Genomic DNA, 12,647 nt, shown 5'->3' on the forward strand with positions numbered 1-12,647 from the left:
ATTGCCGATGTGAAGCCCACTCTAGATTCAAAATTCTAAATTGAGACCCCACTCCAGCATAATTCCTGTACATCACTGTACCCGGCTTTCCGTTGTTAATTAATCGATTCAGAAATTTAAACCCGTGTTTTAGAAATCTGTCTCCTAGTTTTATGATGGATACAGCGCTAGCTCACCAATCTTTTTAAAAGATAAGCTTGAATATGTAAAGTAAGTCATAGACTGTCGTGTTAGGCGCGTTTTTATCGAGACTATAATCTATTCGGAAAATTTCGGAGTTCTTCATTCTTTTCAAAACAATGTATCGGGATCGGTATACGGGACATACTAAAGACCTGGAAATACTATATGATATATTTGAATTTCTATGTGCTGCGTCAAATAAAATGACTTTGTGTGTGTATTTATTATATTGTCATCTGCAATGTGGTAGAAAAATATCATTAAATGACAACCAAATCAATTATTTAAGCAAAAATAGGAAAGCACTGAAAATTTTAAATGACCTGAAAATTTGAGCTAACCTGATTCATTTTTAATTCTTTTGAGAGCCTCGTGTATTTTGATTAGTTAATTTATTAATATCCATGATTATCTTCATAAACTGAAGCGTAGATACATGTAAGATTTATGATTCCATTTAGGAAATTACACGGCTTATTTTTTTACCGTTAAAATTGTGCAGATTCTACCGGATGAGCATGATCTTACAAGTACCTTTAAAATAATCCATTTCTATTTTATTATGTGGTCCCTTGAAATCATATAAACTAATGCTTAAATTTTAATTCAATAGAATTCAACAATAAAAAATCAAATTAGTTTGAAATACATAATCTCTAAGAGAATAAGGATGAGTTGATACTTCATACTATGGCAATGATCATACAATTACCGTTAGAAGCTTTCACTAACGAAATCGATTCTTGATTATTAATAATAGTTAAATGTTAAACTTCAAAACGTGTGGCTGAAAATATGTAAAAATTAATTATAAAAATTAGTACAACCAACTCGTTATTTTCGTCTGTATTGTGTTTTTCTTAGTAAACAACCAATTGTGATTTATACGAGAATTATATTTTTTGCGGCCCATTTGACGCTTGCGTCAATATTATTTCTTTCCTTTTTTTTTTAAACGCGTTTCTACACGTTTGTGCGTCCAAGATAACGTGTTCGGGTGTTTGAAATACCTGAATGCGATGAAGCATGAATAGTGCTCTCGGCCTTATATAGGGGGTGTGAAGCGATGAGCAGAACAATAGAAATCGACAACTAATATGGCGGTAGTCGAAGATAAAAGGGATATAATGCGTATTTATGAATTCATGTCAGCTTTAATGTAACCTTCAAGTACGCAATGGTAAAATTAATGGAAAGCCATAAACTACTTTTTTGGTGTTTTATGATTAGTATAATGATTTTAAACGTCTCCGTCTCTAAGTAAGTAAGACTAAAAAACATTTATTTTAAATTATTATACGTACAGATTACAAAACTTTCGAAGTGTTTATCAAAGGAGAATACCTCAGACACCCAATAATATACAAATGATCCTCATGCCTTAGAAGCAATGTTAAGAAACTTTTAAGACGCAATATTTTGCCGGTAAAATAGACCCCGTAAGCAACATTGAGAGAATTGCTGCTGCAAAAATCAAGCAAACAAAAACACCATCACCAAATGTCGTGAAAACCCCCCAAAAAATCTCTTAAATATTCAGAGGAAATAATTGCATACCCGATCTGCATATACATTATTCAAATCGGAACCAGTTATCGCTTATAAATAACAAGCATAAGAAGTTAGGCGACATAATTCCATCAATCAACAATAAATCATTCATCGAAGCATGCAATCCTGACGAGGCGGACTTTTCAAATACAATAAACCGCCGAAACACTCTACAACTACCGTTATAACTATCTGTTATCATCATAATCAATAAATAAAATTACTAGGATAAGGTTTAGAGTGTCTGGTCCTGTAGACTGTCCCAAGTAATTAATTCAGTCATTTTTTGACGACTAACAACGAACATAAACATATACCTGTCAATTAAAATCGATTAAGGGGGGGGGGGGGGGGGGGCAAGAACTATTCATTGCACGGGATCTGTTTTTACCCAGAGAAGGTTTTAGGAAAGAAAACAGATTTATAAGGGAGATTTCTAATAGGAAATTTTAACTCCTTAGGAATACTCATGAAGTTTGAGAAGTCACAAAAACTCGCCAGATTCAGTTATCCCTGTTGGTTCCAGTCTAAATTAGAAAACAAAAAAATATAGCCATCTTTTCATTAAAAAAATATCTATATTTCTCAAACTCTACATGTTTTCATATGCAAAAAGACAACAATAGGTCTAATAAAATACTTCGTACATCATAAATATATGTCACAGGTTACTGTTTCCCTCACATTTGGACAATCAACGTGTACTTGTACGTGAAGAAATGAAAATATGTGTATTACATCATCAGTTTTTGTATTGACGAATTTCTACACGTACATGTATATACACGAACAAAACATACGTGTAAATTGCAAAGTACCCGAAAGGTCGAACTTGCAGCCAATTTGGGCATTTATTAAAAAAATTATATATGTACATTATTTATGTAATTACAGATATAAAGAAACATTACCTAAAATTTACAATGGTCATAGCAGGCGCTTATCGCTTGTCGCTTTCATTATTGTTAACATCTCGGTAGTATTAACAGTTCTGAACGATTTGTCTTTCTCAAACGTAAATATAAGTAATAAACAGCAATTTAAAAAAAGTTCACCTGGATATAAAGTTGGTTGGTACGTATCAAATCTACCACGACATATACATTTAAAATATGTAACTGCTAAACAAAAAAATGTTAAGTTTTGACACAAAGGTATTCATAATTTTCGATATATTAAGCAAAAAGTGTTGGAAGCAGAAACAGTACAGAATATTATTAGTAAATTGACGACAAGCTTGACTGATGTCGCGTTCTTGCAAAAACAATCTATAAACTGAACGTTTTTAATTATTGTTTGTCACCAGGCTTCACTCAGTATTAAAGCTACACTTCACCAAGTTGTGGCGTGATCAAATACATTAGTACGAATTCGCTGACATAAATTGCTAGGTTATTGTATGGATGAATCAAAAAGAGTCTTAAAAAACTTTATTAAAGAGAGTAGTTGAATGATTTCTGATAGAAATAAGATTTGAGTTTGTTCAAATTATAATCCCACTGGCTTGAAAAGGGCGCTAATGGGTGTTTAAAGTTCACCAAAGAAATAATTTTAAAAACCACTCTTTTAAGCTGTTGAAAAGCATCATAACAGATGCAAGGGAAGTGTGGGCTGTATGTTTTATATTATGTGAATAAAATCTTTTAAAACATATAGAAGATAGTATTTTATTATACCTCAATATGATTATGCTATATAACGCGAAATCTGATTGGTTCTATAGACAATCCCGTTTCAGGGCAATAAAACTTCTTGTTATACTTTCATGTTAAATACTGAAATCTGATTGGTTTAGACGCAGTTCATAATTTTTTCTATTACCCTCAGCGTTAGCAACGCACTTAGCAACGGGTAACATTAAAAATTGTTACATGCGCGAAAATTATGCGCGTACGGTTCGCCGTAGAATTCGCGTTGTTCCTATGTAAAAGCAGTTAAGTTTTCTTTAAAATTAAGACATTCAGTATAACAAAATAAATAGTGCCTGTTTGGGAGGATAACAGTTGAAATTGACACCCCTCGAAAACCATTGTCAACCTCAATATTCCCCTCTCTGTGTCAGAGGTCAGCCTATCCATGGCGCGATCAATATGTAATATACTGAGAATGCATGTATTAAATCTTATCAAGTTTTCTTCTCTACATCCACAGCAGGAGATGATAAACTGAATGCATGATAATGAAGGAAGCCTTCTACCAAATGTGAAATTCATGAACCCTGGGTCAGGGATTCCGGACCCCTGGGTAAGGCCAATGTGGCCTCATAGTGAAAATGTATTGAATTTTATAATATTTTCTTCTAGCTTACTTTCACAGTTATACTCTGTCCCGAGTTTTTGCTTCCACCACTTCTCGCTTGATATTTCGATAATAATATATACCTTTGTGCTCAAACTATGTTCATCCACTAATATGAAAAATGTCCAGATTATCTGTATTGAAACGCCCCCTCTACCCTTTAGATTTCAATACACATCCCATAATAGAAAGTCTACAGGGATTCTGCATTGCATCAGACATTAATAAGCCCGGATGATAACGTTAAAAAATTGCGCAAGGTGTCCCGAGTACTTCCGAATGGAGAAAATATGTAAACATTTCCCATTATAATCTCCGTAAGGAATATGTTTCGGTCCCTGTAAACTTTTATGAGTGAAAAAGGATAATTTGTCAATGAAAATATCTTGGATATTTTTTTTATTTCATCGATTTCAACTGTACTTTTTTCACAGGTATGTGTATTTTTATCAAAAATCATCAAAAAGTGATGGAAGCAACAATTTGGGACACACTATAATAGCATTATTATTATGTTTTTAATGTTCTCAAATAGTGAAATTAAGACAGAAGTTGAGGCTTTTTTTTATTTTGGGAGCGGGGGGTTAACACTAATGTCCGTATTGTAAACATGTATTTTTTTTTTTTAGAATAATGCCGTTTGTCATCCGTTAACAATTTTTCATTTTTAACATCATCTTGAAAACATTGCAAACTTTCCTTTCTTTTAATATAAACAATAAAATTAAGTAGAATTTAATTTTAAAAAATCCCAAAATTTATTAGTTAACACCAAAGCGCAATGGATTAGAACGTTGAGTAAGAATCTGTAAGTCGTAAGTTTAAATCATCCTGCTGGGGCTTTAACAATTTTTACCTTATTTTTTGGTCAAATATTGAAAACTGGAAAAATTCTAAAACTATGAAAATATTTTGAATATGATTTACTTTTATCTACTTTTATATATATCGACAGGTGTTCCGTACCACTAAAACTATGTGTTCTACGTGTCTGTTAGGAAAACTGTCTTAATTTCCTGTACATGCATTGAATGCTTGTCATTCAACTTTATGCATGCAGTGTGCATTATACAGGTAATTGTGAATATTATAAAAGATTGACCATTAAAGGCCTGCGGGTCTCTTTTTACAAAAAGTGAGCAATATTGGCCCCCTGCTGCTAGAGTATGGATAATCCGAGATTCTCTATGAATAAATGTTTTTCAACATCAAATAATAAAAGCGGGGGTTACAGTCAAAGGAGTCTCAGATTAAGGTTTAGACTTCAAATATGAATTTTAAAATGCAAACATGCGACTCTCTGACATGCCAATCTAGGGGCAGCATCTAATAAAAGAAAGACAGTCTTTATTGGTGTTTTCGGAACTGTATGAAGCCACAACATACAAAACTAGTGCAGATGTTGCAGTTTCCACCGACAGTCAATAGAACTAGTAGTAAAGATTTCATCAACACCAAAGCAAGTTCAGGAAAAAGCTTAAATTAACCTACGGCAGCAAAAGTGTCCCGCTATACGCATATAACAAATTTCCACAAAAAAAACCCACAGGCTCCTTTCATTTAATAGATCTTGGCCATAAGAAAAGAGTCAAAAACTTGGGAGTTTTACTGTGTGCAATACTGGAATGTTTACATGTACATTAAACAAACTACAAAAAATGAAATCTGATGCTTGATTGAACTGGTCGTAATTTGGATCACGCTTGGCTGGTACAATACATGGATTTTTATTTACATAAACCGAGTATGATTCCCTCTATATCCTACGGAAATTTTTAGTTAATAAATTCATAGCTTTACAGAAGCAGACATGACTTAATTCTACACGCCCCCTTTGTTGAAACCTACAGCGACTGAAACTGACAAGAAATGACAGGACTGCGCCTCGTTTAACAATTGGTCGAAACCTATAGCGAATTCAGAAAAATCACGGACTGTACGAAATAATTATGATGCTGTCAGACTCAAATTCCCACAGACTATGATTTGGCTGGGTTTTTTAAGCTAACGTATCAAAATTGATCTACACTAACTTATTACTTTTTACAATCAATTTATTGATTTGTTAAAAGAAAGATGTAAATATAAACACTAAAATACTTTCTTGTGATGATTCATGTGGGTTATAAAGGTAGCGTTCATTGCTAACGCGGGTTATGTATTTTTTCTGCAATGTCGCCACCCTCATATCCCGCATAAATCACCAAAGAAAGCATTTTATTGTTAAAAGAAATTTTACCTTAGAGTTCTCTCTTTAACACTCGAGCATAGTGATCCTAGATTAATGTAGAAACCAACACGTTCAAAATTGTTGTGAATCAAACTCCCGTTCAAGTTGTTGAAGATTCTTGTAACATTTTACCGACCGCAGTTGACCACTGACAATTTTATGGGGACGATTTTCTGGAGAATTTAAAAGGCTAAGCTATAGTTCTACTAAGCTTCTTACGTGACAAAAGGTTTTGGTAAAGCCTCGCGAGAATGTATAATTATTTAAGGAATGAATTTAAAATTTATTAGTTTCATACGATATAAAATGGTTTGGGGCAGTTTACGCTTTATAAACCGCGAAGCTTAAAGCTTAAAACCCTCTCAAGCTCCTCCTCTGCTTCATTTGTTGATGTTGAGACATCAAATTCAACATCCAGTAATTGGTGCAGTGTGTCCCAATCAATATCTATAATCTCTACAGTCTCCCCTACACCCAGCATCTCAAAATCTGCCATGTTGTTTATACATGTAGCAGACGACAACAAACCAAACAACTATAGTTCCATCTGAATTTTGTCTCAATAATATATTTGGTATAAACCTTGTCTTAATTGTTTAAATAAACAATACAAACAATTTTTTTTATGATATTTATTTTTCAAGGTTTAAGATTGTATATAATGTGTATTATATGATCTCTAATGTAAACAGGAAGTAATGATAAAAGTAGTTCCGGCTCATTGTTGTCAAGGGGGCGTGGCCCCATAGGCAACATTCTTTATACAATATAAAACACTGTCATGTGACTGGCTAATCCAATCAAAAGCTTCAATTTGTATGAAATTAAATCATTTATAGTACATCGTACATGTATTTAAGTAAAATGAAAATACAGGCTAACATCCAGGATCCCGTTTTTGAACCGTCATCTTTTGTCTGGATGGGGTTCGAGGAAAGACCCTGGGCCCTTCTGCTACAGCGCACTTTGAAAAATTACGTCCTTTGAAAAAAATTTTCAAAGTGCGTTAAATTTGGGATCATCTTAACGCAATTTGCAAAAAAAAAAATTTTTTTCAAAGTGCGTAAATATCGACGATATCAACGCACTTTGGGAAAAAAAATTGTCGATTTTTTTAACTTTCAGATAAAATTGATCGTAAAAATTCCCGTTATAACGTTGTTACCCGGGAGTACAGAGGTCGTGTATGTGACAGTCATCTCCTTCGCGCAACCATGTCTCAGTGTCTAGCGCGCATCATGGAATATGCCAACAGAGCAATTGTTATTCATAACGCCATGTTCACTAAATAACGTTGTTTATTTCCTAAATATCGACAATTTACACACAAAAATCAATTCGGGAGATTTGAATTGTCCAAATATGACATAAAATTCATCGCTTAGCAACTGCTTTTCCTATAAATTTACATCTTATCTGGTATACTGAGCTATGCAAGAACGAATATGATTTGTATATATTGATAATGGAGATCAATGTATAACTTATTTCAACTGGCTTATTGAATGTGCATGTAAACAAAAACTGTGATAAAAGGATACGTTGGTTATGTTTATCAAAAACAATACGATCTTTAAGAAGATCAGTGCGAGAGAAAAAAACCTGATTTATTTGATTAGAAAATAAAAAAACACACTGTTGAAACTCTTTTAGATTCTTTAACATACTGTCATGTTGTAAATTTTGAATTTACTGGGTGGGTGTAATTACAAAATTTACAACATGACAGGTAAATTTTATATTTATACCCACCCAGTAAATTCAAAATTTACAACATGACAATACCAATGAAGAAATTATTGTTTTGCCAGCACGTTTTTTTCAATATCACTCCATCTACTCAATTTTCATTTTTCCGCTCTTAAGCGTTTAAGTTGCTGAATATCATATGTTTTGGAAGGAAAAATGAGGGGCAGGGGTCTTTCTTCCTGTAATCAAGTAAATGATGCACTGGTGATTGACCGGTATCTTTGGTTAACCCCTACCCCCACCCCCGTTCTCAAATACGGTAAATTATAGATTCAGCAGTGTTAACAAATCATCATACTATCAACAAATTAGAAATTCAGAATTTGTGATTTATACATATATTTTTTCAAAATGGGTTAACTTGGTCAAAAATTTAACGCACTTTGAAAAATTGCGTAATTTTTTCACAGTGTGTTGTTACACTGCTTCTATGTAAAAAAAAAACACTGAAGAATAAAGTACCATTGGGAATCTTTTATTTACAAGTATATTGTGAAACGCACGCCTATTATTGTTCCAATGGTCCGCAAAAAGTAGGGAGCCAACTCCTTCATAATTCTATTTTTTTTTATATGTAAATAAGAAAAATCATTGCTGCGACAAAAAATAGGAGGGGGCAGTGAAAATGACCCCCTCCCCCCCAATGCTACATCCCTGAGAAAATACTCTGTATATATAATAGCTGACTCATCCAATTGTTGAGCATATTAAATACTTGTAGTGATAAAATCTCTCTCTCTCTCTCTCTCTCTCTCTCTCTCTCTCTCTCTCTCTCTCTCTCTCTCTCTCTTGTTTGTCAGCATCCGTATCTTCACCATTTCATAATCTGAAGGAGTTCCAGGGCGAACACGACAGAACACACGAACATTCCCCCGATTCCAATGTACGCAAACGTCCCGTACAGGCGCTTCTTGGGATCTAAAAATCAAAACCAAGGCACTTTTATAATGATTTCTTTAACCTCAAGACAACAAAACACATGCAAGGGCCGTGTGTGTGCATGTATTATAAGAATGATTCAATACCTCATATATTTGGATAATCCAGTTAAATATTTTATATTACATAACAGATATATCTTTGTAAAGTAAAACGGTGTAAGTAATTCAGATTGTAACTTTTGTTGTTTATTATTACATGACTGTTATAAAATGACCCCATTGAAAATAAGCTTTTAACAAGGCTTTTATGTATGGTGTTCCGATGAGACCACTTCGACCTTCGCACTTTCGCATTTAGGTCGAAGATGCGAGAGTGCGAAGTTGCGATGGCGAAAGTGCGAGAGTGCGACGGCGAAGGAGCGAAAGTGTGAAGATGCGACGGCGAAGCGCGAAGATGCGATGGCGAAAGTGCGAAGGTGCGAAGGCGAAGAAGCGATACTACTATCGCTCCGTCGCCTTCGCAACTTCGCACTTTCGCCTTCGCCTTTTTTGATAGCATTCAGAAAGTCTCGGTCGATTACATAGAATTTGATGCAGGCACCGCTCTCGCCAAGGTTTTCCGATTAATCCATGTAATTTTTGGTACGCATGCGCTTGGCCATTGTGCTTACAATGAATGTTAATAAATATTTTTATGTGTATATGTGACATATATATTTACCAGTGCGGCTATGCCTATTCATTATATACTCCACATAAAATGTAATGTCCGCCATAATGTATACATATGCACTTCCAGACTCCTGTCACTTACCAGCTGTCCGTTTACCGTGGATCAAACAGAGTAACTTTCTAATTTCATTATGCGACACTCCTTGCTCATGTATGGATCTAGAGGGAGAGAAGGGGTCCGCCCCCCCCCCCCCCCCCCAGAAAATTCAATATAAATAACTTCACACGTGCAGTAAAGGGGGAGAGAGGGTCCGGATCCCATCCCCCCGGAAAATTTTATTTTATTAATTACATATAATAAAATCTCCAAAATATGTCTCGGACCCCACCCCCACCCCCGACAAATATAATTATCCCTCGACCCCCCCCCCCCCCCCCTAGAAAAAGTAATGGATCTGCACAGGCTGTTGAAGTAAATTTTAAAATGTTCATCGTCTGCCCCAGATGTCCTCTTATAGAGCTAAAATTGTCTTTAAACGATAGAGAGCTCCACAAGTATAAAAAGGCGAAGGCGAAAGCGCGAAGATACGAAGGCGAGAGTGCGAAGTTGCGATGGCGAAGGAGCGATAGTAGTATCGCTTCTTCGCTTTCGCATCTTCGCGCTTCGCCGTCGCATCTTCGCTCCTTCGCCGTCGCACCATCGCTTTCGCAACTTCGCACTCTCGCACGTCGACCTAAAGGCGAAAGTGCGAAGGTCGAAGTAGCCCCATCAGAACACCATATTTATGGGCTAAACTTAGGTATTATGTACCGGTAATCTGTATAATAACAATATTGAACAAACTGATTCTTATGTACTGGCAAAGTGCTCTGATAATGTCTGTTTTTTATTTAATGTATTTTATGTGTTCACTCATGGCATTCTGTGATATATTTACATTTACATTTACAGATCTATTAACAGGCACGGTATATTTAATGATACAGATGACCTACCCCCGGACTGATAACCGGCGGCGTACACCAGTCGTCCCAGCACGAAGATCAGCCCGCAAACTGCCGAAAACCTCTGTAAATTAGAGCACAATTTAATAAATAAAAACTAAATAATAGATTTTGCCATGGATAAGAAATAATGACAATTCATCTTGACAATGAGCTAATGTATTGTCAACCTTTACGTGTTAAAAAGGTCATATTGGGGTTTTTTTTTGGGGGGGGGGGGGGGGGTTCCTCTCATGCAGCTTGTGTAATATATTTTTTTACTCACTGGTGCATAAATTCCACTGAAGATTTGGAGGACTAGGTAGATGGGAAATACCTCAAGTCTGTCAAAATGGAATGAAATGTACATTTATTTAAGAATCAAGATTAAAACATTTCAATTTATAGAGATATAATCCATTCCGCAATCAAATCATTTGCACTGTCAAAGAATTAGATGGTTGATTTTCATGTTCATCAAATAAATGGACAGATGTAAGTGTCAAGCATGTCTGTATTCCTTGAGTTTACATATATGAATACAATAAAATATTACTAAATACTAGTATGAAAAGATATAAGAAATAACTGAAGCGTCTTCCACTGCGTACAATGTAATAGATCTTTATCATATACAATACATTGGAACTGATATACAGGTATTAACAATGGGTTTGGATACCGGCTTATACATGTATATGGTCTCAGGAATGTCAATGAACTCGAGTTCAGTCAAGTTCATCGAAATTCATCAGACCATGCATGTGTAAGCCTGTATCCTAATCCATTGTTACGTGATATTATGTTTGTGAATTAAAACCCTTTAATAAACAAAATTGAGTATTTACGTGTTTTGATGGGCCCTTTGGTAGCAGTTAAACCGATCGTCCTCGCTATACATTTTAGGATACTGCAAAATAAAAAAAAAAAAAAAAAAAAAATCATTATCTAAATCATTATCATGCTAAAGTTGATGCGCTTTGTCGATAATATGAATATGAAATCACCACTTTATCACAGGTACTTGTTTTTGCGTTGAACTGTGTCCTCATTGTATAGTATACGTATTATTATATTACTATAATGGCAGAACTTAATCGCAGAAACAGTGTCCATCATGCAATTTGTTTATCCCCTCACCCACCCCCCCCCCCCACCCCCGACTGTAATTTAACCATATCTTACCTGAACATTGAATTTTTTACGGGCACTCACGACTTGGTAGCCCACTTTCCAGCTCATTATGATGGCTGAGATGGTCACTAGAATAACGTAACCGAAGTCGGCATTCAAACCAATAGGGGTAGCATCCATTTTCGAATTTAATCATAGAAGATGTTCCTGCGAAAGAATAATTCTTACAAGGCATACGCGAAGAGTCTTTTTGTATGCATGACCTGGATGTATAGAGGGGTTCAGGTTGAGCGATTTTTTTCTCCCCTCGTGAAATTCCACGTGTGCATTATGAAATATGCTATTGGAATTTCTCAGGGTCGTTATTTAGAGCAAAAAATGTTAGAATATAAAAATTTAAAGAAAAAAATATAAATTTGATTGTCTTTTAGTAGATCGTATACATCGTATACATGTACATGTATCTTCGAATCAGATTTCCGACTCGAGAATAACTGTAAAAATTGTTCGCATATCTAAGCCTAAAAGCTGTCATTTCGTCATCAAAATTTATAGAATTCATCAAAATTCCCAAGTATTTGATGTTTTGACGACCAATGCAACTATTTAATATCGCCAAATTTTATTTGAATTTGGTAAAAACAATGCTTACCAAAATTATTGTGTTAATTTTTATATATCATCACAAATTATATACTAGCCCCAAAAAATTGTCATATAAAGTTTCGTTCGTTGTTTATATTCTTGACTCAAAATAATTATTTATATGCCTGTTTTTTCATACAGATTGCGAGAACCAATGGAATAAACTTGAACCTGTTTTAACTAGCGTTGCTTACTTTCTCTCTCTATCTCTTTTGTATCATAATACCGGTACATGTTCTATTTGCTGTCCTGAATATTACCAAATCGCCAAGACATTTTTGATGATATCAAAATGTACAGATTCCACTTGGTTCTACATG

At 34.7% G+C, this 12,647-nt stretch overlaps 2 protein-coding genes and 1 long non-coding RNA gene across 6 annotated transcripts in view; 1 reads left to right on the forward strand and 2 right to left on the reverse strand.

The window, feature by feature from the left end:
- The window catches only part of LOC128183503 (glycoprotein 3-alpha-L-fucosyltransferase A-like), a 28,110-nt gene extending 21,357 nt beyond the window's left edge, over nucleotides 1-6,753 (reverse strand). For 2 of the 3 annotated variants that reach the window (XM_052852530.1, XM_052852528.1), the window contains exon 1: nucleotides 6,272-6,753. The gene's annotated coding sequence lies outside the window, so the exon portion shown is untranslated. The remainder of the gene's footprint in view (nucleotides 1-6,271) is intronic. The other variant, XM_052852531.1, reaches the window with a different exon arrangement.
- LOC128183508 (uncharacterized) overlaps nucleotides 1-12,647 on the forward strand; it is a 30,944-nt gene that overhangs the window by 15,478 nt on the left and 2,819 nt on the right. Inside the window, exons 2-3 of one of the 2 annotated variants that reach the window (XR_008243615.1) lie at nucleotides 3,886-3,978; nucleotides 4,988-5,206. This is a non-coding gene — a long non-coding RNA (uncharacterized LOC128183508). Of the gene's footprint in view, nucleotides 1-3,885; nucleotides 4,009-4,987; nucleotides 5,207-12,647 lie in introns of those variants that run through there. The other variant, XR_008243614.1, reaches the window with a different exon arrangement.
- On the reverse strand, nucleotides 8,464-12,081 carry LOC128183505 (microsomal glutathione S-transferase 3-like). Its single transcript, XM_052852533.1, has 5 exons — nucleotides 11,734-12,081; nucleotides 11,397-11,458; nucleotides 10,835-10,892; nucleotides 10,561-10,633; nucleotides 8,464-8,929 (listed from the first exon to the last, which is right to left on the reverse strand). The coding sequence occupies exons 1-5, from the start codon at nucleotides 11,860-11,862 to the stop codon at nucleotides 8,823-8,825; spliced, it is 429 nt and encodes a 142-aa protein (XP_052708493.1). The 5' UTR covers nucleotides 11,863-12,081; the 3' UTR covers nucleotides 8,464-8,822.

This window comes from Crassostrea angulata, chromosome 5, assembly GCF_025612915.1.
Source record: "Crassostrea angulata isolate pt1a10 chromosome 5, ASM2561291v2, whole genome shotgun sequence".
In the NCBI taxonomy this organism is placed as follows: domain Eukaryota; kingdom Metazoa; phylum Mollusca; class Bivalvia; order Ostreida; family Ostreidae; genus Magallana; species Magallana angulata.